We start from the raw sequence: 23,219 nt of genomic DNA on the forward strand, positions 1-23,219 counted from the left end.
CCAACCTAAAGGAGATCAGTCCTGGGTGTTCATTGGAAGGACTGATGTTGAAGCTGAAACTCCAGTACTTTGGCCACCTGATGCGAAGAGCTGACTCACTTGAAAAGACCCTGATGCTGGGAAAGATTGAGAGCAGGAGGAGAAGGGGACGACAGAGGATGAGATGGTTGGATGGCACCACCGACTTGATGGACATAGGTTTGGGTGGACTCTGGGAGTTGGTGATGGACAGGAGGCCCGGTGTTCTGCAGTTCATGGAGTCGCAAAAAGTCAGACACGACTGAGCAACTGAACTGAACGGAACTGATTCTCCCCCAGCTAACTCCTTCCATCTTCTCCTCTTCTCTTTCCGTGCGTCCTCCCCCCTCCCCTTCCCTTCCTCAGTCCCTTCCTCTTCTGTCTTTGAATTTTATAATAACTTGGACAGTTCCAAATATTTTCATCTGCAGCTTAGGTGGCGGATCTTCAGTAACTTTTTCTCCAGTGGACTTGAAGACAGAAAGTTTTAGCCGTTTTAAGCCATTCCTCTCTCCCCAGCTTTTTCTGTTAGGAATGGGTTTTCTGTGATACAAAGGAAATAAAGTGATGATAACATTATCTTTTGATTCATTCTTCTTTGTCAGAATTACATGCGTAATTTTGAGGATGACATAGTTAGAGGAACGGGTTAATGACAAAATAGCAGTGCTATTTTCATTTCAGAATTCTGGTCTTCACTACATTACAGTAACAATTACAAAGCTCTGCAGTGCGGAGTTCGCGAATGGGAGTTCACCATGCAGCTCTGTGGAAGGGGGCATATTATGAGGAATTGGGTTCCGCACAGTAGAAGATAAATGTATGAATTACTGCCTAAAAAATAGTCGGCACTTTAAGTCTATAAATTCTAGATTTTATAGTCTAGTCTAAATTTTATAAAGTCTATAAAATTTCTTAGTCTATAAAGCCTGCACGTCACAATCAAAAGACTTCTGTTATTTTTGTTTACCTGGTTACGGGCACTGATCAGGCCCACAGTCAGTGGTGCTTGGTGGATATCTGCCATTAGCAATGATGGAACATAGGACTGATGTCAGTGACCGAGTCTGCAGCTGGGAATCTGAGACTTTTCATTCAATCGTGGGTCTACATGACTCTCGTCTTTCTTTTTCTGAAGCCCATTGGCCACACAGGCTGAGAAGTTTTTGATCACTTCAGCATCCTGCCAGGTGCCTGGGGCAGAAGCCGCTCTGTCCTGTTTGCTCACACAGTGTGGACAGCCTGTGCGTGAAGGGCAAAGCAGAGACTGGGCAAGTCACAGGATGCTTCTGAACGTGTGGTTTTGCTGCGCTCGCCCTTCCAGCCGTGTGCTGACTGTCCGCCTGGGCTCTCTCTCCACTGACCACTTGATTCACATTTGCTACTTGATTGACTTGATGGTGGGGCCCAAGGCAGAGAACCTGGAGAAACTGCACCTGCCCCCATGAACAGAAAGGTCACCATCAGCTGCCTGGTCTGGCTCCCACTCGCCCATCCACCCTGGCTGGAACTAAGTTTTAGTTACTAGCATGCTCTCAACAAGATTAGAGCAGAAAAGTCTGCTAGTTCGGAGTTCCTAAGGGCTTGTCCTGAGGGAAGAATCTGAAACACTGGCAAGGATTCACACACACTGAGGAATTACTCATAGAAGTGAAAGGCTGGAAGGCCTCGAGTTCAGTTTGTAGCAAGAGACAGTGCTAGTCTCTACTGGTGTTCTTTTCTGTCCAAGACCCGATCCGTGACACCATTTTGCATTCTGTGAACTTTTAAGTAGTGAATTTTTACATGGTTCTAGATTTAAATGTTTAATATTAAAACAGTTTCTACCTATGTTCTGCAGAAAATAAATACCAGAGCCTTTTTTGATTTGCTCATTCACATGATAACTGTGTGTTTGGCTCAGCTTCCATCCGTGTTTTGGTCCAATTTGCCTTGAAAATTGAGTTTATTAGTAAGGCCTTGAGATGTTACCAGTGACACCACAGCTACATGAAGCCCTTGCACACGACTGGTTGTGATGTGTGCACAGGATCGAGTGTTTGTGACACAATACGTTTTAATTAAATCCTTAATATTTGTAAATCTTCCCTCGTGCTGTGACCGCAGCAGACTTTCCTGTCCCTCTGCCTTTCCACAAGGGTAGTGTGAGCAACAGGCCCCATCCTTATTTTGCAGGAATCTCAAATTGCCTCAAACTTACTTCCTTTTGGAGGGAAATTGGCCCACAGATATCTGTTCTGAGGAATACGGAGGTGCCGCCGGTGGCCTCTGGAGATTACAGGTCATGGGGGGCCTTGATGGGGATACTGGGCACCTCTGTCCAGTCAGGGCTGCTGCTCCTCCGGCCTGAGACACCTGAAAGCACTGAGGGCATCTTAAATGCACCGAGGGGTTGACTCAGGCTCAGGAGTTTCGAAGCTGTGACGCTGCAGTCAAAGCAGCCAGAGTCCTGAGCCAGCACAGAGGGGGCTCTTCCCGGGGGTTTTCCAGGTACCAGAAATTGCGGTCTCTGTGAGAGACACGTGGGGGCCCCACAGGAGAGCCCTGGGGGAAGGTTAACCAGAAACAATCTCTAAAAGCAGTTTCCAGGCTCCTGCAGGGCAGGGACAGAGTGGGGAGTCCCTGCCCCCAGCTCCTGTGTCTGGGCAGCCAAACGCTCTCACTCCACGGGACTGGCTGAAGCAGCCGTGGTTGGAGACATCCCAAGATGCCAAGAAAAAGTGACAGTCTCCATTCAAGGCCCCAAACCTGCCCAGTGTCTCCAAGGCATGAGCATCTTGCAAAGTGAGTTGACATGAGTAGAACCAGTAGAAACCTCAGAACTGACTCCCAGAGACAACAGCTACTGAAATCATGAGATGATTAGAGGACAGTGGTGCTCCCTGTGTTTTAAATGGAAAAAAAGATGAAACTGGAAATATCTTCAGGGAACAGGAAACCACAAAATTTTCAACACATGAGGAACATTTACAAAATTGGCAAAATTTGACCATATGCTGAGCCGTAAAGTCTCCACAAGTTTCAAAGAACCACGATCATACAGATAATGATGCAGTGTGGGGATTGAGCTAAGGATTAAGCAGAGGGACAACTGGGAACCACCTGTATCTGGATGAGCTCCAAGGCCAAGAAGAAGACAGGGTGTTCCTGCAGCCAGTGAGTGTGCTTTTAGGATACATCTGATATATTTGTTGGGTGTTTTGAAAACAAGGAGTTTTAGTTGCCAGTAATTAGTGATGGTGGGGTTATCTGTAGCCTCAGTTACGCAATCACTTTTCAGGGATGTTAGTCCTGAGAAGGTTCACTTATGTCTCTTAATCCTGCCCTGGAGATATTCTTAGGGAATTAATCCAGAAGAACAGAAAAGTTTTGAACACAAATGATGAATTTCCATGTTTCTAGTTTTACTGCCATTGCGGCGATGCACCTTCAGTGTCCTCTAGGGGCGGGTCACCTGCCATATTCACATGGGGTGGAGAGACTGGAAATGCACTCTAACGAAGGGCCCTGGCCTCTATGTGGGAAGGCGGTCTGGGGGGCACTCACTGCCCCGTCCATGTGCCTGTGTGACCCTCACTGTGGAGGCGGCTGGCTTTGCATGTTGTTGGGTGACCAGGCAGAGGTCGTGTCTTGGTGCTGTGTGCGGGGGTGGTGGGGAGGTGGGGCCTTCTTGCTGGCAAAGTTAGCATAAGTAGTTATGTGTGTGGTCTCTCTGGTTTTAGACTCTGCCCTACCACCCTCACTTCACTAAAATAAGCGGATGAGTTCTTGAAGCTCGTTTCTTCCAGGACAAAATTGAACATAAATGTCAGAAAGTGTTTTAGAGTCACCTTGTCCTGGGTCCAGAGGCACTCTTGAGCTACTTAACTTTTAAAAATGGAAGTGATGCTGTGAAAACGGCCCCATACCCAGTGGATAGCAATAACACATGTTTCAACCTCACAGGGCAGGCCGGGCTGGAGGGGAGGCAGAGCTGGGTCCAGGGCTCTGACTCTGGGTCAGGGATGTTTCCCCCCGCCTAGGCCTCAGCGTCTGCCGCGCCTCGGTGAAGTAACCTGCCTTCTGCAGCATCACAGTAGGTATCTTGGTGTCAAGGACAAACAAGGCAGCAAGTCTGACCGAGTCTTCAGCTGAAGATGAGCTGCTACTTGCCTTGAGGTTGTGGGGTGCAGGCGAGGGTGGCGCCAGACTGGCGGGAGCCGCGGTGTCCTACCTCCTTCGCTGGTTCACCAGCTCCCACCAGCAGTGTCCGTTGCTGTGTGAGCTTCTGGGACCCTTTCAGTCAGGTTTCTGACCTCAAGTCTTCGTGGAGACCTCACCGATTAAAATTTCTGACATCTTACTTGCTCATTGCCAAACCCGAAGATTCCGTCCCACCCTGACCTGGCCTCGCTTCTGCCCCTCCCGCCTCTCTCCCACTGGCCTCTCTGCAGAAGAAATGCAGATTTGCCCTGAAGCCAAAAAAGCTGAAGTCCAGAGCCTTCACTGCACCCAAGGCCTTGGGAAGACACGAGTGGTCTTCTCTTCATAACTTTAACCTTCTTTTCAATAGACGACCCCCTCCGCCAGCTTCCAGTCACACCTCCTTCAGGACCTGCTGCTGCTTGTACCTCTTCCTTCCCTGCAGCCCCTCCCTGCTCCTGTGTTCCCTGCTGGATGGCCGCTGGGTCCCTGAAGGGTATGAGGCTGAGACGGCAGGACCCCAAGAGCCTTCCACACTCAACCAGATCGACTCTACCTAGACACATTTAATATTTGATTTTGTGTTTTGGTGTGAAGAAAACTTTGTGGAATTCAGAGGAACTATGAAAAGCAAAGTAATCCATGACTGGAATCCTAAATGTTAAAGCTAATAACTAACACACAGGATGTGATATTTTGCCCTCGAGCATGGAATAGTAATTTGCTGTGAAGCCTAATTTTAAAAGATGTCAGTGAATTGGGCAACGAGTCAGCACAATTCTTACCAATTCAGTGGAGCAACACTGAGGTGAAACACACAGGTATGTTGAGAACATGGCCGGTAGATACTGCTTCTTCTCTTTACACTTGAGTTTAGGGATCTGGCCTATTAGTGAACCCAGAGGATTGTCACTCACGCTGCAAAGCATCCTCACAGAGATGAGCTGACATGACCTTGGAGCAGACAGCTACATAAAAAAATAGAAAGTTAAAGGTCGAATTACTGTCCTCAGGAACATTTCAGAAATTAGTGCATATCCATCATGTAAGAACAGGATGCTATCTTCTAACGGGCAGAGAACAGGAAAGAAATTAAAATATAGGCTTACTGAACTCAAATCCCATGAAGGTCTGTCGGCCAGGACAGAGCTCAAATGTAGAGATGGGGAGACACCCGAGAAGAGGTGTGGGCGATTTGTGGTCAGCTCGGGAGTGAAGTGTCTGAATACTAGGGTTTCAGAGAAACAGAAGGATGAGCGACCATGAGTGCGTACCAGGAAAACTTCCTGAGCAGCTCAGGGACTGACCCCACGAGGCTGAGGACATTGGGAGTGTGACCAGCAACCACTGTCCTTAAATCAGTTCAATTCACTGTCTAAAAGAAAGACTGTCGGGTTGAATCACAAAGCAGGAACCAGCCTGCAGCGGAGGGAGTCAGGGGGGTGCAGTGGGAGAGCCGGCAGAGCCGTGCCAGACAGACGGCCCTGCGGAGAGCACGCACCCGGGGCCGCACGTCCTTTTTAACCAGAGAAGGTAAGGAAGCAAAGACAGCCACAAAAAATACCCGAGGAAAAAGACTCACCGTGGTGGCGTAGTGCTGGTCCACAAACAGATCAATGAACAAATTAGAAAACCCAGAAATGCAAGATTACACAGGAATCTACTGATAAAAATGCCATTTCAGACAGTAGGGAAAGGATTAGCCACACGTGGTCTGAGAAAACTAAAGAGCCATCTGAAAAATTAGCTTCAATCCACATCTTATATCTTAATCAAAAAAACTCAAAACAAATAAAAATTTAACTGGAGACAAAGGAAGCATGAAAATAGTAAATGAAAATAAGAATGATTTTAAAAATAATGTGAGAGGGAAAGCTCTTTCTACAGTATGATACGAAACGCCAGGAGAAAATAGTTAATAAAGATAATTTTAAAAATAAAATAACACAGCATAGCATCACATCACTGGAAGCATCTGCCGATAATATATGGGATCTGAGCCCTAATGAAAAGAATTTTAAAATAAAAATGTTCAAAAATCAAATAAAGGTCTTTAGGTTAGCTGATTAAAAACTATATTAAAAAATAAATCTATCAATAAATTTTATTATAGAAAAACTATATCTTTAACAAAACACAAGCCAAAGGCAAAATAACCAAACCCAGAGGTATTTGCATACTATAATCTAAGCAAGAGTCATTTCTTTAATAAATGAAGATACCAATGAGTCAATACAAAAGAGCACAGACCCAACAGAAAAGTGAGCAATAATGATGAACAGACATTTCACAGCAAGAGAAACGCCCTAGCCTTAAAACCGTGAAGATTCATGACCCCGAGAAGCACGAGCAAGGGTTGCCAGGAGCTGTGTGGGGGCTCTGGGGGCCCCATCCTCGCGGGTTTTCACGCTTCTTCAGAGCCAGCCACACCTCCTCCCTGTTATGGCGCATCCTGAAACAGTTTTAATGCAGACCACAGGAATCAGGAATCATGATCTTAAACGAAGCGAGTGAGGACCGGGTAGCAGCCCCGAGCGGAGGGGACAATGCCCTCGGTCGTCACAGGAGCTGCCGTGTGCACGGGCCGGTCCTCAGCCTGAACCTTCCCCATCAGAGCGCCGGACAGCCCTGTGTGCCTCCCGGCCCCGGTGTTCCCCTGCCGAAGGGGGACAGGGGTTCCGGCTCACAGGGTGACTACAGGCGACCGCTCTCTCCGTTTGCCCAGGCTGAGGGTGTCCTTGGACCCTAGAGTTGGGGTTGTGCTGGGGGCCTAGCTGATCGGTCTGAGGACCTGGAACTGGGCCTGCCTGTCAATGCAGACTTGGGGGAGTGCTCTGCTGGTTAGCACTCTGCTGGTTAGTGCTCTGTGACTTAGTGTTCTGCTGGTTAGTGGTGTTATGCCTGATGTCCAAATCCACGAGCGGGAAGAGAGAAGGCTTCCAAGACAATGCAACACGCAAAGAAAGGGAAGTTTATTGCTGACTCGAGTCAGGGCCCCTGCCGCAACCAACGCAGTGGTGCAGGGTCAGAGAGCCCCGGGCCCAAACGGTCACCCAAATTTATAGGGTGCGCATAAGCAGTTGGTGGCTGGCTTAAGCGGATTGGTTACCTGTTTGCGAAGTAATCTCATTGGCCCAAACCTTCACGGGCTTTTTTTCAAACTTGGGTGTTCGCGGGCTTTTTCAGCTTTCCCTGATAGGTTCCCTTTTGTTTGCTAGGCGTATATTGATTGGCTGGCTCCAGGTGGCCTGATAATCATGTTACCCCGGGAAACCAGGCCTACTCCTAATCTAGGCTGCCTGTCATGGCACAGCCTCACAGTGGTCTGCCAGTTAGCACTCTGCTGGTTAGTGCTCTGTGAGTTAGCATTCTGCCGGTTAGTGGTCTGCCGGTTAGTGCTCTGCTAGTGTTAGTGCTCTGTGAGTTAGCGTTCTGCTGGTTAGTGGTCTGCCAGTTAGCGCTCTACTGGTCAGCGCTCTGCTGGTTAGTGGCACGCTGGTTAGCACTCTGCTGGTTAGTGCTCTGTGAGCTGGCATTCTGCTAGTTAGCGCTCTGCTGGTTAGCACTCTGCTGGTTAGTGGCATGCCGGTTAGCACTCTGTTGCTTAGAGCTCTCCCTGTTAGCGCTTGGCCGGTTAGTGTTCTGGTAGTAAGTCTTTTCCTTTCTCACAAGTTGCTTTGAAAGACAATTAAGAAATGAAGTTTTTGTTACGAGAAACAGAGATTTTGGCAAATAATCCACACTCCTTTGTCTCCCTGAGACAAAGAGTCAAAGGTCCGTTTCCCCGCTGATTCTAGGCTTGGCCACGTAAATTGGTTTGACCACTGGGATACAAGCACGGGCTTGAAATGTGCACAGATCCTGGAGTTTGCTGCCCATGCTGTGGGAAACCCCTTGATGCTGAGCTAACAAGGCTGGTTTGCTGCTGTGAGAATGAGTGATCAAATGTGGGGAAACAAGGCCACCCCTGCACTGGCAAATGAGGCCACCCTAGAGCACCCGTCCCGCCACCAGGAGAACTGCCCACCAACCCCAGAACCAGAGGGTGGTGCCACTTTAAGCCACAAGGTGTCTGTTTGATGGTTGCTATATAACTAACAGAAATGTTGCTAACATGTTAGTTCAGTTCAGTCGCTCAGTCGTGTCCGACTCTTTGCAACCCCATGAATCGCAGCACGCCAGGCCTCCCTGTCCATCACCAACTCCCGGAGTTCACTCAAACTCATGCCCATCGAGTCGGTGATGCCATCCAGCCATCTCATCCTCTGTCGTCCCCTTCTCCTCCTGCCCCCAATCCCTCCCAGCATCAGGGTCTTTTCCAATGAGTCAACTCTTCGCATGAGGTGGCCAAAGTATTGGAGTTTCAGCTTCAGCATCAGTCCTTCCAATGAACACCCAGGACTGATCTCCTTTAGGATGGACTGGTGGGATCTCCCTGCAGTCCAAGGGACTCTCAAGAGTCTTCTCCAACACCACAGTTCAAAAGCATCAATTTTTTGGCGCTCAGCTTTCTTCACAGTCCAACTCTCACATCCATACATAACCACTGGAAACACCATAGCCTTGACCAGACGGACCTTTGTTGACAAAGTAATGTCTCTGCTTTTTAATATGCTATCTAGGTTGGTCATAACTTTCCTTCTAAGGAGTAAGCATCTTTTAATTTCATGGCTGCAGTCACCATCTGTAGTGATTTTGGAGCCCCCTAAAAATAAAGTCTGACGCTGTTTCCACTGTTTCCCCATCTATTTCCCATGAAGTGACGGGACCAGATGCCATGATCTTAGTTTTCTGAATGTTAGTAGATGTAGCTAAAGCTGCTTCATGCATAAAATGAAGATATGGAAATGAACCTATGCACTATATTAGAAAAGAACATAACACTTTATAAAGTTCAGAGCTGAGACCTAAAGAAGTGAAGTATATAAAATTCATCTTTAGTTTAGATGCACAATGGCTGAAAGTTTTTTCCCCTATTTGAATGGTTACTTCTTTCAAAGTTCCTCTTTATAAGAGAAAACTTCTTGTAAACAAATCCAGATTAGGTGTTTTGAGGCTTGTTCTGTGATCCTGCTGATGTGTTTACTCCTCAGGAGGACGTCTTCCAGGAATGCACCGCGAGCTAGTGACAGAACCCCACCCCTGGGGGGCTTTGGTTGGGGTCGCAGAGGGCCATCACAGGCTCCCCGGACACTCCAGTTTTAACTGGAGTCCTAAGGACCCCCTTTGTCTAGGGCAGACTGGGGCTGCTGGCTACTCTTTTCCAGAAACAACAGTGCAGCATCCTTCAGGATCAGAGGAAAGGCCAATTCTGGGCCTGCCTTGGACTGCTGAGTCAGAACCTCAGGATGGTTCTGCTTTTAAAAAGCAGCTGCTTTTAATGGGCCCCTCAGGTCGTGCTGATGGTATGAACTGGCTCTGGGAGAGGCGAGGCCCAGGTTTGTCTGGTGGAGGCCCAGAGAGGCTTGTTTAACAGAGGAACCTTAGGATCCCAGTGGCTGGGGAAGATCTGGAGGAAGTCCAGTCAGCAGAGGACCTGTGGTCTGACCACCGACCCTCAGCAGCCCCACAAGTGCTGACAGGCTCCTGGGTTTGCCCAATGGCTCCAGGCCACGTTCCAGGAGTCCTTGTCACTTGGGGACATTGTCGATGTTTCCAGCAGGTGGCACATGCTAATCACCCCGTCAGAAATCTGAGTAAACCCAGCAGTTGACTTAGCTGCTGAATCAGACGTCTCACTCACAACGCACGCACGGTCAATCATGCCATCAGCAGTGATAAAGAGAAATGTATAATTGGCGTTATTAAGCACTTCAGGATCGTCGTGTGCGATGAAAAAGAACACTCTTTCGGCTCTAGTCACACTGAGGCTGGTAAGCACAGACTTCTAAGGAAAAGAATAAAGGATGATGTTCTGAATTTCAGCCCCTGTTCACTTAAACACATCTCAGCTTTCACTGTGCTTTGTAGGTGACGTGGCAATGTTGCCCAGTTCTGGTAAAAATCTATGGGAGAGAAGAAAGTAAGATGGTTTAGCAATGTGTGTGACCAAAGATGCAATCGTGTTTTTATTTCCTAAGGAGGAAGTTGGGCAAAGATAATAGTTCTATAAATTTTTGTACTATTCCCATTGCTTCACAGTTGGCTTAAAATAAAAATCATCTAGTATAGGTTATTTCTGTTACCTGAGAAGTCACCCCATGTCACAGTGATTTTGGTGACTGATGTCTACATGTGGTTGTCTGCCGTCTAGGCATGGCACCCCCTGCCACGGCCGCAGAGGAAATTTGGTGGGTCCCAGCAGCCCACTGGGGCCACAGTAGGGATGTGGCTGAGAAACTCAGTGACAGGTGTGCATGGAAGATTCTGGGAGAAAAGTTAGCTTTGGCATCAGCTGTGACATCGGCCTTCTGAGTTTTGAATAGACAGTCTGGTGACCTAACCAGGGATTGAGCATTTCAGCACAGTGCTGAGGAGGCAGATGTGGCTGGCGACGGTTGACGTTCTGGGCTGAGCTGGGCTCTGCTGACTGGCTCTGAAAGGCTCAAAGAGAAATCAAGCCATCAAGGGTGTTATGCACAAGCCGGGAGTTTGTAAAAACTTGTTAGTACAAAAGCCTCTGAATATCTGAGTCCGTCTTGAGAGAGCCTCGTGCTGGTGATTACACAATGATGTCTATCTATATATAGAGCAGATGCTGGCATCCAGTTTAGAGAACAAAATACTGTGAAAGCAAAGATGAAACAAAAGTACAAGGTCCCTTCCAAAAAGAAGAACAAAACCCAGTCCTTTCAAACAAAAATTTCGAAATACCATGCAGCCATCTTTTTGTTTTTTTGTATTTCTGATTATTTTATGGGGAGACTGATACACATGTGAAATTAACACACACCTAGCAGCTGAGGCTAAAGCCAAGAAACAGCGGGTCAAAGCTCGATTCTCATCATGAGCTGGAACAGTTGTTTCTGCTTCCTTTTCTCAACGCTTTGCCTTAACCCCACTTAAGAGTTAAAGAAATTAGATCTGTGTGTGCTTCTGGCCCTGGGACTTCTCAGCTGCCTTTGTAAACTCAGCATTGAGGGCTAGAAAGGAATTCGGGGAAACCCGCCGACAAGGCGCGCTGGCTTGCTTGGCGGTCCCGAAGTCCTGCTGGCCGTTTCCCATCTGGACACCTGATGGGGCCCAGCAAACCTCAACTCCTGGGTCCTTGAGAGTCAGAACGGTGGCCACATCAGAAACATCTTCAGTTACAACAACAAAGATGATGACGCCACAGATCCTATTTCTCTTGTTAATCCACCTTTTAAATTCCCTCCAGGCTGAGTAACATGTATATGAGGGGAGATCGGACCAGGGCACAGGCCACAGGTCCAGCAGGAGACCTGGTCACAGGCTGCGCGGGCTGTGGGGAGCTGGCGGCAGTGATTCTCGCCTCCTTGTGGGAAGGCCCCCTCCAGGAGCAGGAAGGAAGTGACTGGTGGGGAGTGAGTCACCGACTCCAGCTGAGAATCCTCCAGCAAGAGTGTGGATTAGCTCTGGAGGCTGGACAGATTTGACCACCCCTGGGCCTCAGCCCCCACCCCCCAGCCATCATAAGATGTAATGCACACGGTTTAGACACAGCAGTGGATGGGGTTCGGGGTGCCTGACAGACAATCATGGATTAGCCAACTCCTGGGGTGCTGCCTGGCCCGCTTCCACTGGGACGTTAGCTGTAAAATGAACACGTGAGTCTTAGGAGAGGCACTTTTAAAAGGTAACTTTCTATTTTACCTGTTAGGAATTGGGGGTGAAGTAGAGCATGGTCGCTGAGATCCCCCTGCATAAACACCTATTCCTCACTTGGCCGTGAGAGCGACCCCCTGGAAGCTGACTCATCACTGCTGCTCTGTGCAGACCCCGGGCTGGGGGCCCCGTCATCTCAGGCCCCATGTGGTCAGGTGCTGTTCCTGCTGCCCTGGCCTCCGGGCTCCTAGCTCTTCCATCCGGCAGCCACATACATTGTGTTCTGAGTCCTTTCCACCAAGTGAGCTGGAATTATGAGACCAGACCAGCTGGGAGCAGTGTGGCTTCCTGCCTGCCTGGCCCCCAAACCTGGAGCTTCAGCCCAAAGCCCCTGCCAGTCCCCGGCTCCTCCTGTGGCCTCTCCCTCCTTCTGTTTTGGGAAGCTGCTCTACTGTTTGGCGGGGTGGGGGGACAGTGAAGGGGGGACCTCGGGGACCTCTGGGCACTCGGGGGCTCACTGGTGCTCAGGCCCAGGGCCGTGCGGGGCCCTCCTGCTGCCTTGTCACGCGCGCAGCCCTGCCACCCCCTTCCCTGGCCCCTGACGACCACAGTCGGTTCTCCGTCTCTACAGTTTCTTGTTTTTAAGTCGTGTGAGTGGCCTCGTGAGGCGAGCGTGGCAGGCTCTCCTCCTTGAGAGCGGGCAGGCTCTCAAGGTCGCCCGGTTCTGGCACCAGCTCAGCCATCTGCTCCTTTTTGCTGCTGAGCAGTGTCAGTTTAAGATCCACCCGCGGAAGGATGGGTGGAGGTTGTCTCTGGTTTGGGTGTCAGTGAACAGTGTGGTTTTGTGAGCGTCCTGTCTTCTGAAGATTTCTTCCTCCAGGGGAGGGTCTGGGGTGAGTGCGAGGCCTTTGTCTGCACTGGATGCAGGCTCATCCTGGGAGGCCGCGGCAGGGAGAGTTGACTCCTCGGGGCGGGTACCTGCAGGGGCTGCGACCCGAGGTCCCAGGGCGGAGCGGCTGACCGCCTCCCCCAGGTCTCCCAGGTCTGGTGCGGGCGCTGTGGGACAGCAGGTGTCTCCCAGGTGCTGGGGGGGGGGGAGAGGAAAGTGCCCCACCCTCACCCTGAAACCGCCAAATTGTTCTGAGCACCAAACGCCAGCAAAACCCCTCGTGGTCCTCAGAGCTTCTCTCTGGGAGGGCACTGTTGGCCCATTTTCACAGACCAAAAAACTTAGAGATAGTGAGGGGAGAAGAGTTCTGTTCACATCGAACCATTTGGAAGGGATAGAAGGTAACTGAAGAGGGTGTCAGGGCCCCGTGTTAATATAAGCAGCATCCGCCCCTCACAGTCACACAAAGTTGACGGACTTGGGTTCATGCTCCCAGATGCCACACTTGCTCCTGACCCTGCCTGGTCTCCCTGCCTCCGTGGGATGCACGATCTGGCCAGTGGCCCCCGTCCGCTCCCTTCTGTGCAGCCTGAGGCCCTGAATCTGGGAGTGATGACCTCTGTGATGGGTGAGAGGCAGTTCCGGCTGGGCCGGCCACCGAGCCAGAACAACCTCAGAAACGGGCTTCCAGTCTTCACCAAGTGCTGGCACTGTGATCACAGCTTCGAAGCCATGTCCACCTCCGGGGTCACCTCCTCTGCTCGCTTCCCCCACCTCTCCAGGCTGAGCCTGCCCAAGGGGTGCCCAAGGCAGCAGGCAGCCGCCTGCCTGGGGCAACAGGTGTACCTCCTGCTCTTCCCGCGGGACCCGCAGCCTCCAGACACAGGCCCTGTGCCCAGTAAAGGAATCTCTAAACAGTAAATACTCGTGCAAAACTGCACAGCACTGTGTGAGACTGCCTGTAAATAACAATAAAACCTTGAAGGAAGTATAATGGGCACGCAGGTGCCCGTTTTGCTCCTTTCAAGTTTCTTTACTACGATGTTGCGTCTTCCAATCCAGTGTTTCACAAAAGCTCCTTCTGACCACTGATGAAGTCTGTTTTGCTCGATTGTTAACAACCTACAGAGCAGTTTGGGCTGAGGCTGCTTTACTGCTGGATTTCTGCAGCCCAGCTCTCTATATGGGAAGAGTCTGTGGTCAGAGGCAAGGGTTTCCAGAGCTCCTGGGATCTCTCCTTTGCAGCCTGTGCTGTGGTTCTATTGTGAGGAAACATCGACAGCAAGTCTCCACCCCAAGTGGTCTGTGCCAGGTACCCACACCTCTCCTTTTAGCTTCTTCTGGGATGCTTTGATGAAGATTTTAGAGGGAAAAAAAACTCATACCCTCCTGCCATAGCTAAGAAGGCAAAGCTTGGGGCCTAGTTAGCTGCTGATTTCAGGGGTTTCCTCAAAGAATTTCTTGATATTTGGCAAATTAGGTAAAAAAAAATAACAAGTTAAACTTTTTTATGATAAAAGCATAGATATCTTGAGCAAATATTCTTCATAATACACAATCATGGCATTACCCAACTCTATATAACAGGGAAATTTATTAGATACCTGCAGTTACACTTTACTCTTACTCAAATTGACAGGTGCGTTGATATTGGTCAACAGCATCCCACGTAAACTGTTAGGGTTTCTGCTCATGAGGCTGGGCCAGGCCTGGGCTGCCCCGGTGACCCCTAAATCTCGCTGGCTTTACACAACAGGCAATGTTTCCCACAGCTGCTCACCTAGGCGGCTCCAGGGCAGCTGTCTCCCCACAGGGACAGGCAGCCCCGGCCACTTCCATCTTATGTCTGAGGCTCAAAGCGAGGCCTCCCGCTCACTGCGGAGGGAGAAGAGAAGGACAGAGCTGATCGGCGGCTTTTCCCAGCTTCCAACCAGAGGTGCTGTGGCTTTTTGGGCACTGGACCCTGTGACGAGCTGCCGGGATGGGAGGCAGCGTGGACCCCCTCCCGGGAGTAGCTCCTGGGCCGGCAGTGGCCCAGCCCTGGTCTCCTCGCAGGCGGCCGAGCCGGGCCTCCTCTCCACCAGCAACTCAGGACACTTAGGCTTGGAGCATCTGACAGGAAGCTCAGTGCAGACACCTCTGCTTGACGCTGTTCTCCTTGGTGTGGGGCAAACAACAAATGCTAGAGGAAGATTATTCAAGGGTGTTATTCCTCTTTTCTCTGGATTCTCCAAATGCTTTCTCTTGCACCTATCAGGCCACCAGAGACACTTCCTTTGACTCCTAAGAGCCTGAGTAAACTACCAGAGAATTAGGCTGAACATTATGAAATTTGGAAAGCTCAGCAGTGGCCACAGGACTGGAAAAGGTCAGTTTTCATTCCAATCCCAAAGAAAGGCAATGCCAAAAATGTTCAGACTACCGCACAATTGCACTTATCTCACACACTAGCAAAGTAATGCTCAAAATTCTCCAAGCCAGGCTTCAACAGGACATGAATTGAGAACTTCCAGATGTTCAAGCTGGATTTAGAAAAGGCAGAGGAACCAGAGATCAAATTGCCAATGTCCGTTGGATCATCAAAAAAGTGAGAGAATCCCACGAAAATATCTACTTCTGCTTTATTGATTACACTAAAGCCTTTGACTATGTGGAACACAACAAACTGTTGAAAATTCTTCAAGAGATGGGAATACCAGACCACCTGACCTGCCTCCTGAGAAATCTGTTTACAGGTCAAGAAGCGACAGTTAGGACTGGATGTGGAAGTTATGGTACATATACACAATGGAATATTACTCAGCCATTAAAAAGAATTCATTTGAATCAGTTCTAATGAGATGCATGAAACTGGAGCCCATTATACAGAGTGAAGTAAGCCAGAAAGATAAAGACCAATACAGTATACTAATGCATATATATGGAATTTAAAAAGATGGTAAGTAACGATAACCCTATATGCAAAACAGAAAAAGAGACACAGATGTATAGAACAAACTTTTGGACTCTGTGGGAGAAGACGAGGGTGGGATATTCTGAGAGAATAGCATTGAAACAAGTATACTATCAAGGGTGAAACAGATCACCAGCCCAGGTTGGATGCATGAGACAAGTGCTTGGGGCTGGTGCACTGGCAAGACCCAAAGTGATGGGATGGGGAGGGAGGCGGAAGGGGGGATCAGGATGGGGCACACATGTAAATCCATGGCTGATTCATGTCAATGTATGGCAAAAACCACTACAATATTGTAAAGCAATTAGCCTCCAACTAATAAAAATAAATGAAAAAAAAAAAAAAAAAAAGAACTGGACGTGGGACAATGAACTGGTTCCAAATTGGGAAAGGAGTACATCAAGGCTGTATATGGTCACCCTGCTTATTTAACTTATATGCAGAGTACATCATGCAAAATGGCAGTCTAGATGAAGCACAAGCTGGAATCAAGATTGCTGGGAGAAACATCAATAACCTCAGCTATGCAGATGACACCACCCTTGTGGCAGAAAGCAAAGAAGAACTAAAGAGCCTCTTGATAAAAGTGAAAGAGGAGAGTGAAAAAGCTGGCTTAAAGCTCAACATTCAAAAAACTAAGATCATGGCATCGGGTCCCATCACTTCATGGCAAATAGATGGAGAAACAATGGAAACAGTGACAGATTTTATTTTCTTGGGCTCCAAAATCACTGCAGATGGTGACTGCAGCCATAAAATTAAGAGACGCTTGCTCTTTGGAAGAAAAGCTATGACCAACCTGGACAACATATTAAAAAGTAGAGACGTTACTTTGCCAACAAAGGTCCATCTAGTCAAAACTCTGGTTTTTCCGGTAGTCATGTATGGATGTGAGAGTTAGACTATAATCTGGACTATAAGAAAGCTGAGCACCAAATAATTGATGCTTTTGAACTGTGGTGTTGGAGAAGACTCTTGAGAGTCACTTGGACTATAAGGAGATCAAACCAGGCAATCCTAAAGGAAATCAATCCTGAATATTCATTGGAAGGACTGATGCTGAAGTTGAAGCTCCAAGATGCTGGCCACCTGATGTGAAGAGCTCACTCATTAGAAAAGACCCTGATGCTGGGAAAGATTGAAGGCAGAAGGAGAAGGGTATGACAGGGGATGAGATGGTTGGATGGCATCAGCAACATAATGGACAAGAGTTTCAGCAAGCTCTGGGAGATAGTGAAGGACAGAGAAGCCTGGTGTGCTGCAGTCTATGGGATAGCAAAGAATCGGACATGACTGAGCAACTGAAAAAAAATTATGTTCCCAATTTTTTTTCATGTGACAGTGGAAGGAACTATTACAGTCATTCAACAAGTACCAGTTGGGCTTTAACTATGTTCCAGACACTGTTATGAGCAAAGCAGCAAACCCCATTGTTAAAGATGGAAAGTCACTCCCTGACTCACTGAATATCCCTTATGGAAAAAAATTATCTTAAAAATTCCTCCAAAATGTTGTCTTTTCTGAAAAATGAGCACACTTCCTTTCATGAGGTAACAGAGCTTACATGAGATAGTGCGTTCCATCTTTCCCGTTTCACCTTGACTGTCAGGAAACTCAGAGCTGAGCTCTACGTTCATTGCAGTAGCTGCTTTCACTACACAAGTTAGAAACAACAATTTCTTCCTTCAATACATTTTTGATATCCTTTTAATTATGCATTATATACTGGTTATTTATTTTATGTCACTTCAAATCCTTTGAAAGTAGATTGAGAAGATATGAAAATAAATTAATTATGCTATTTTGTGTGTGTGTATGTTAGTCACTCAGTCATGTCTGACTCTTTGTGACCCCATGGACTGTGGCCCACCAGGCTCCTCTGTCCATGGGATTCTCCAGGCAAGAATACTAGAGTGAGTAGCCATTCCCTTCTCCAGAGGATCTTCCTGACCCAGGGATCAAACTCAGGTCTCCTGCCTTGCAGGCAGATTCTTCACTGTCTGAGCTACAGGGAAGATCCACAATGCTATTTTAGCCATACACAAATATCCATTTGTTGATAGATTGGTGCTTCGCAGTAAATATTTTGATCGAGTGCAATAGAGGGCTCTATGGAAGAGGGAACATGGCAACAGTGAGTTATAAACAGAAGAGAGCACAGGTGTTTTCTGTGATTCATCACTTCTCCCTTTGATCCCTCTTTGTCTTCTTGTCTCTTACAAGCACAGGTACAAGGGAACAGATTCTAGTTTAGGAAAGAAGGTTCAATCCCTTTGGGCAGAACACAGATCTGAGGAGGCATGGTACTTGCATGGTCTGTGGGGGCGAGTCTTCTCAGAGAAGGAGTCAAGAAAGGATGGTGTATGCATCTCCGTGCTTCTTGGATGGAAAGTGAGGTGCTCAACAACATCTGGCCCCACTGATGTGGGAACCCCTGCATCTCCAATAAACTTATTTCTGACGCTCTGAGCACATGTGTCTCAGAGCACACATATCTTCTGATGAACTGCCAACTTCTTGCTCCTCTGATCTGATTAAAGTGATGTCATCAGTATGGCAAACCAAACTGATGCTCTGCAGCCCGCCCAGATCTCTTTGGGCTCTGTTACAACAGAGACCAGGAAAGCCTGAGGATACAGAGACAGTCCAGGGTGTGCTAGAGTCTGTGCCATGTGATATAACCTGCTTCTGATTCTCCCCCTTGTTTGGGGTCAGAAGAGGGCATCCCCAGCCCTGAGGCCACGCACCACAGTTCAGAGGTCTGGCTGTGCACCACCTCTGGCCCGGCAGTTGCGACCATGTGGGGTGACTGTGTGCTAGAGATTTTGGTAGTTCAGTGTCATTGTCTGGAACCTGTCTGACTTCAGACATGGGACTGTGAACTAAACAATCCATCAGGTCTTTTCTCCGTGTTCCCTCCAGCATGTGTCATCATTTTTGATCTCCCATCTTGGCCTTCTTGCTGGGATAGCTCTTAACCCGCACAACAAGGAACCAAGGTGGGTGCTCTGACAACTGTCACAAACGTCCCTACCAGTCCCTCATCTGTCGTGTGGGGAAATGATCGCCTGGGGGCTCGCTGCGAGCTGCTCCTGGCCCCAGGCTCCATGTTATCCTGGACCTCACAGACTTCACTCTAACAGGGGCGCGACGATCTTTCAACTCAGAACCCAGCTCAGCAGCTCTTCAAACGTCTAGGTGTTTCCCTCTCCAAGTGGAATTACTGGCATAAATGGCCACAGGCCCCTCTAGGGGAAGTCCTGGGGGATGGAGTCCTCTCTTCAAGTCAGCAGTCCCTGGGATGAGAACGGGCTCACGCCTGGAAGCTGGGTAAGGGGCTGTGACATTTTACTGAAGCAACTTTCCTCGGCTCCCGAGCTCTGACTTCAGCTTTATCTGGTTGCGTACACTGCGTAGTTCTCCGGCTGGTTGGCTTCTGTCCTGCCCCTGATGCCATGTCCGACTGACCGTCACTGTGGTTCTTCCAGCTCAGCACGTCAGGGCCGCCACTGCAGTCTCGCTGCAGTAACTGCCCCCAGTTACTTCTGAAGTTAAAGTCGCCATCTGGCCTCTATCATGTTGCCACCTCGCCATGCTCACTGCTATTAGGGAGCCCAGTGCTCCCTGTAACGACGTCTCTGCCCTCCACCCCGTCCTGCACAGCCAGCACGGCCCTCATCGCATTTGGAAATGGAGGGTCTCCTGGGCTTTCCTAGGCACTGACTAGGTTTTCTGGGCTCCTGGAGCTTATCTCCTCTCCTGTTCCACGTCTCTAAGCACCGGGATGCTGTTCCCAGCTGTCTGCCACAACCATTGGGCATTTCCACTTCACTTCATGTGGGATGCTGCTCTTTACAAGCTTGCAAAGGTGCTACAAGCAGTCTGGGGTCCTGGCCAGGGTGCTGAATCCTGTATCATGGTTCAGTGACGCTGTGTCAGGGGACTCTAACCTGGTCTCCCGTGATGGCAGTCCTCTCCTGGGTCCAGCGTTCTTTGGCTCTGCTCCTGATTTTGCTCCCCTGGTCCCTCCAGCATGTTTCCCATGTTTGCAGATCCAGCACTTTCCCAGCTGGGAGATGCTGCTGTGCTGGGGAGTGGAGATGGATGCACAGCACAGGCACCGTCCCACAATCATCTCCAAGCACAGAGGGTGTATTTGCCTGTGACAGGGGAAGACAGGGGAAGGGGCACACCTCTTCAAGTGCAAAAGATTTAGGAAGGCTGGGATTCAAGGTTCTGAGTGCATTAATCCAGATGACACTCCCCCAAACCTCTGGATCACAGCAACCTTCCTTGGGTTGGGCCTGCAGGTGGACCTGGAGCACTGCGACTTTTGTGATTAAGTCCTTACTCTGATCCACAGCTTTTTTTTGGTTCTCTGGCTGTAGGAGAGTTACATGGTGACAAAGAAACCTTTTTGTCACATTTTCCTTAAATGGGTGATCTTCTCATTACCTTGCCCTCAGCAAGAACCTTCTGGTTCCAAAGCCCAGGTGATTCCTGCTTTTCCCAACCTCCCTAGTGCCGGAAACACTGCATCCACTGTGCCCCCCATGCTCAGCTCAGCCCCAGTCACTGGCAGGTAGGGGGCTCCCAGCTCTCAAACCCCATCACAGAGGCCACTCTTAGAACACTCCTGGTCCCAACTGTCTTATGCTGGTTTCTCTGGAAACAGACTCTGAAGCAGAGATCAGAGTGTACAGGCCTTTTTTGGAAGTGTTCTCAGAAGGGGAGTCCTGAGAGGGAGTGAGGGAAGGAAGACTGCATTGGCGAGCAGCTTGTCATCAAGGCATCTACTCCTGGGGCTCAAGCAGATCCTCTGAGAAACTTGGGAGGAGGCAAAGCTCTCCCAGGTCAGATCAAAAGAAGGCTGGCTTACTGCAGGAGCCCCCAAGGTCTGGAGTAGGATGCAGCAGCTATCACTGGGGGTTGGACCAAGGTGGGGCTGCTGCCCTAACCTTCCTGTTAAACCCCAGTAAACACCTCCTGTGAAGGTCTTGAGAAGATAAACTCCAGGAGATGACTGAGGACCTGGAAGGAGGCTCGAGTAGTCTGGGTGAAGAGGGTCATTAACTTTTCTCAATACACACGTCAACATTTCTTTAAGGAAGTGAGGAAAAGTAACAAAGAGAACAGGCCTCTCTCTTTATTATGCTTGTATTCTGGTGTGTGTATGTGCTTGTGTGGTGCTGGGCGCTCTGAAGCCAGAGGAAGGGAAGAGGATGTGAAGTTAGTAGACACAGAAGATGCTCTGAGGATGGTAGCCTGGGGGCAGGGAGGGCAGACAGGAGTGCACTTGGCCTTGTGAGAAGCTGGGAGCCAGGGTGGCCGAGGTCCGGGACCAGCAGGTTGGCAGCTGGAGGGATTGGGTCTCACCCGGACTGCCCGCCCCTCCAGATCCCAGGTCCCCTGCAGAGCCTACTCTGAGGGGGCTGAGTTGGGCCAGGGAATTCTTTTCCTTTTCCATCTTTAGCTTTGCGTTTCTTAAATCCCTGTGCATGTGTCTTCCCTCCCACGCCCCCGCCTGGTCCCCACACCCAGCACTCGCCGCCCCCCGCACACCCGGCTGCTCGGCCTGGTTCCCCTGCAGCAACCAGCCCGGTCGCCCCTCCGGTTGCTTCCCAATGCACTGCCTTCCTGCTCCCGCCGCCGGCCTGTACCCCGCACTCCCCGCCGGTTCCTCCCTGCCCGGCCAGGAGTCCGGTGCGGTCCCTGGGATGCTTCGCGGATACAAAACCTGCCCCTCGGGCCTGGGATGTGGGCGGAGCCTCCCCGCCCTCTTCGCCCTGAACCAATGGGCGGCTGGGATCGCGCCTTTGGCCGGACGGTGACGCCTCCGCCCCGCGGCGGGCTTTGGGCGACCGGGGCAGGGGGCGTGGCCTCCCCGCCCCCGCCAGCTTCCCCGACCAATGGGCGGGGTGTGGGCGGGGTGTGGGCGGGGCCGGAGGCGGAGCGCAGCGGGCGCGCGGGCGCGGGGTCTGGCCCGGAGCGCGGGGACTGCGCCGCCGCTCGGGCTCCGGCTGCTCCGCGGGGCTCGGCTCGCGGATCCCGGCGGACCCAGCATGGCGGTGGAGGAAGAGGGGCTCCGGGTCTTCCAGAGCGTGAAGATCAAGATCGGTGAGCTCCCAGGAACAGGCGGGGCGGCGGAGTCTTCGGGGGGCTCGCGGCGGGCTCCCCCTGTCCCCAACCCCTTCGCTGGGGTCTACGGCCCTGGCGCTTCCCGGCGATGCGCGCTCCCCGGTTGCGGCCCCCTCCTCACCCCGGGAGAGCCTACCCGCGGCCCCCTCCCCAGCACCAGAGACGCCCAGAGGCGGCCCTCTCCCCGCCTGCCCCGAGGGCGGCCTGGGCCGAGGGGGCCGGTGGCCCTGGGGGACTCAGCTCCCCGCCGCTGGCGTCCCCTAGTCCCCGGAGGCAGGGTCGACTGCAGCAGGGGGAGGTGCTCCGCCGGACCTGGGTCTGGTCCCCAGGGACTGCGTATCTGCGTGTGCACGAGTGCGCGCACGGGGGCTCTCCGGATGCGAGAATCTTAGGTGCCAGAAACACCCAGCTTGGGGTTCCGCGCCTCGCTGAGTGCGGCTCCCAGACACTTCCTTTGCTGGGGACGTGGGAGCTCTTTCACCTTCCCTCCGGGGCGAGGGGCCGAGCGGGTGGCTGACCGGAGCCTGGGTGTGCGGGCGGCTGTGTAGGTGGATGTGTCTCTGTGTGTGTCTGCCTGTGACTGTGTGCCGGCGCTCTGGCCCAGGGCTGTCTCAGGGCAGGGCTCCAGGACAGCCACCCCCTCCCCCTTCCATTGAGAACTGGCGGAGGGAGCTCTTGGCCACCAGGGCCTGCCATTCAGGTCGTGTCCCCAGAGCCGCGGGCAGCTCACTGGACCCAGGAGCTGGGGGAGGGGCTGGGAGGCTGTGTCTGGACTTCCTGGGTTTATGTGGAGAGACTTGCTTTTTCTGACTGGGAAGGGTGATGTACAAGCTCCCCCAAAACAAGACCGGTGCCTGGAGTGACCGTTACCCGTCATTGCCATCGGCGTGCCAGCTGAGAGGACAGCTCTCGCTGGAGAGAGCTTCTAAGGCCCACAAGAGCTGCCCTCTCAGGGTCCTTCTTGCTCACTGAACCCCCGGGTCCTCCACATTCCCATGTGAAAAAGGGCCTCTGGGAACCATGCCAGGCCCACAGTGACTGCTGGAGCGTCAGTTGTTGATGACATCTGATGCTGCTTAGGAATTCCAGCCACCCCAAATCAGCGTGTTGTTTCCTGTCTGCTTTATTTTGGTTTATGGATCATCGCTGAGACGCTGTTGATATTTGGCTCAGAAGCACTGCAGATTGGATGGGGCCACACTTCAGCCCTGAGGAGCTTGCCTGGAGAGGGTTTCTCTTGTTTACTTGGTTGGAATTTGCTGTCACTTTCTGCCGAGAGGTTCAGCATGGCCCTCCACCTGAAGTGAGGCAGGG

General features: G+C 50.7%; 1 protein-coding gene across 1 annotated transcript in view; it reads left to right on the plus strand.

Annotated features, from left to right (window-relative positions):
• The first annotated feature begins 21,728 nt into the window (after nucleotides 1–21,728).
• Nucleotides 21,729–23,219, plus strand: part of RASA3 (RAS p21 protein activator 3) — an 85,073-nt gene continuing 83,582 nt past the window's right edge. The window contains exon 1 of the mRNA XM_043477394.1: nucleotides 21,729–21,884. Within this exon, the coding sequence (XP_043333329.1) occupies nucleotides 21,830–21,884 (55 nt within the window). The 5' untranslated portion in view covers nucleotides 21,729–21,829. The remainder of the gene's footprint in view (nucleotides 21,885–23,219) is intronic.

This window comes from Cervus canadensis, chromosome 9, assembly GCF_019320065.1.
Source record: "Cervus canadensis isolate Bull #8, Minnesota chromosome 9, ASM1932006v1, whole genome shotgun sequence".
Taxonomy (NCBI): Eukaryota; Metazoa; Chordata; class Mammalia; order Artiodactyla; family Cervidae; genus Cervus; species Cervus canadensis.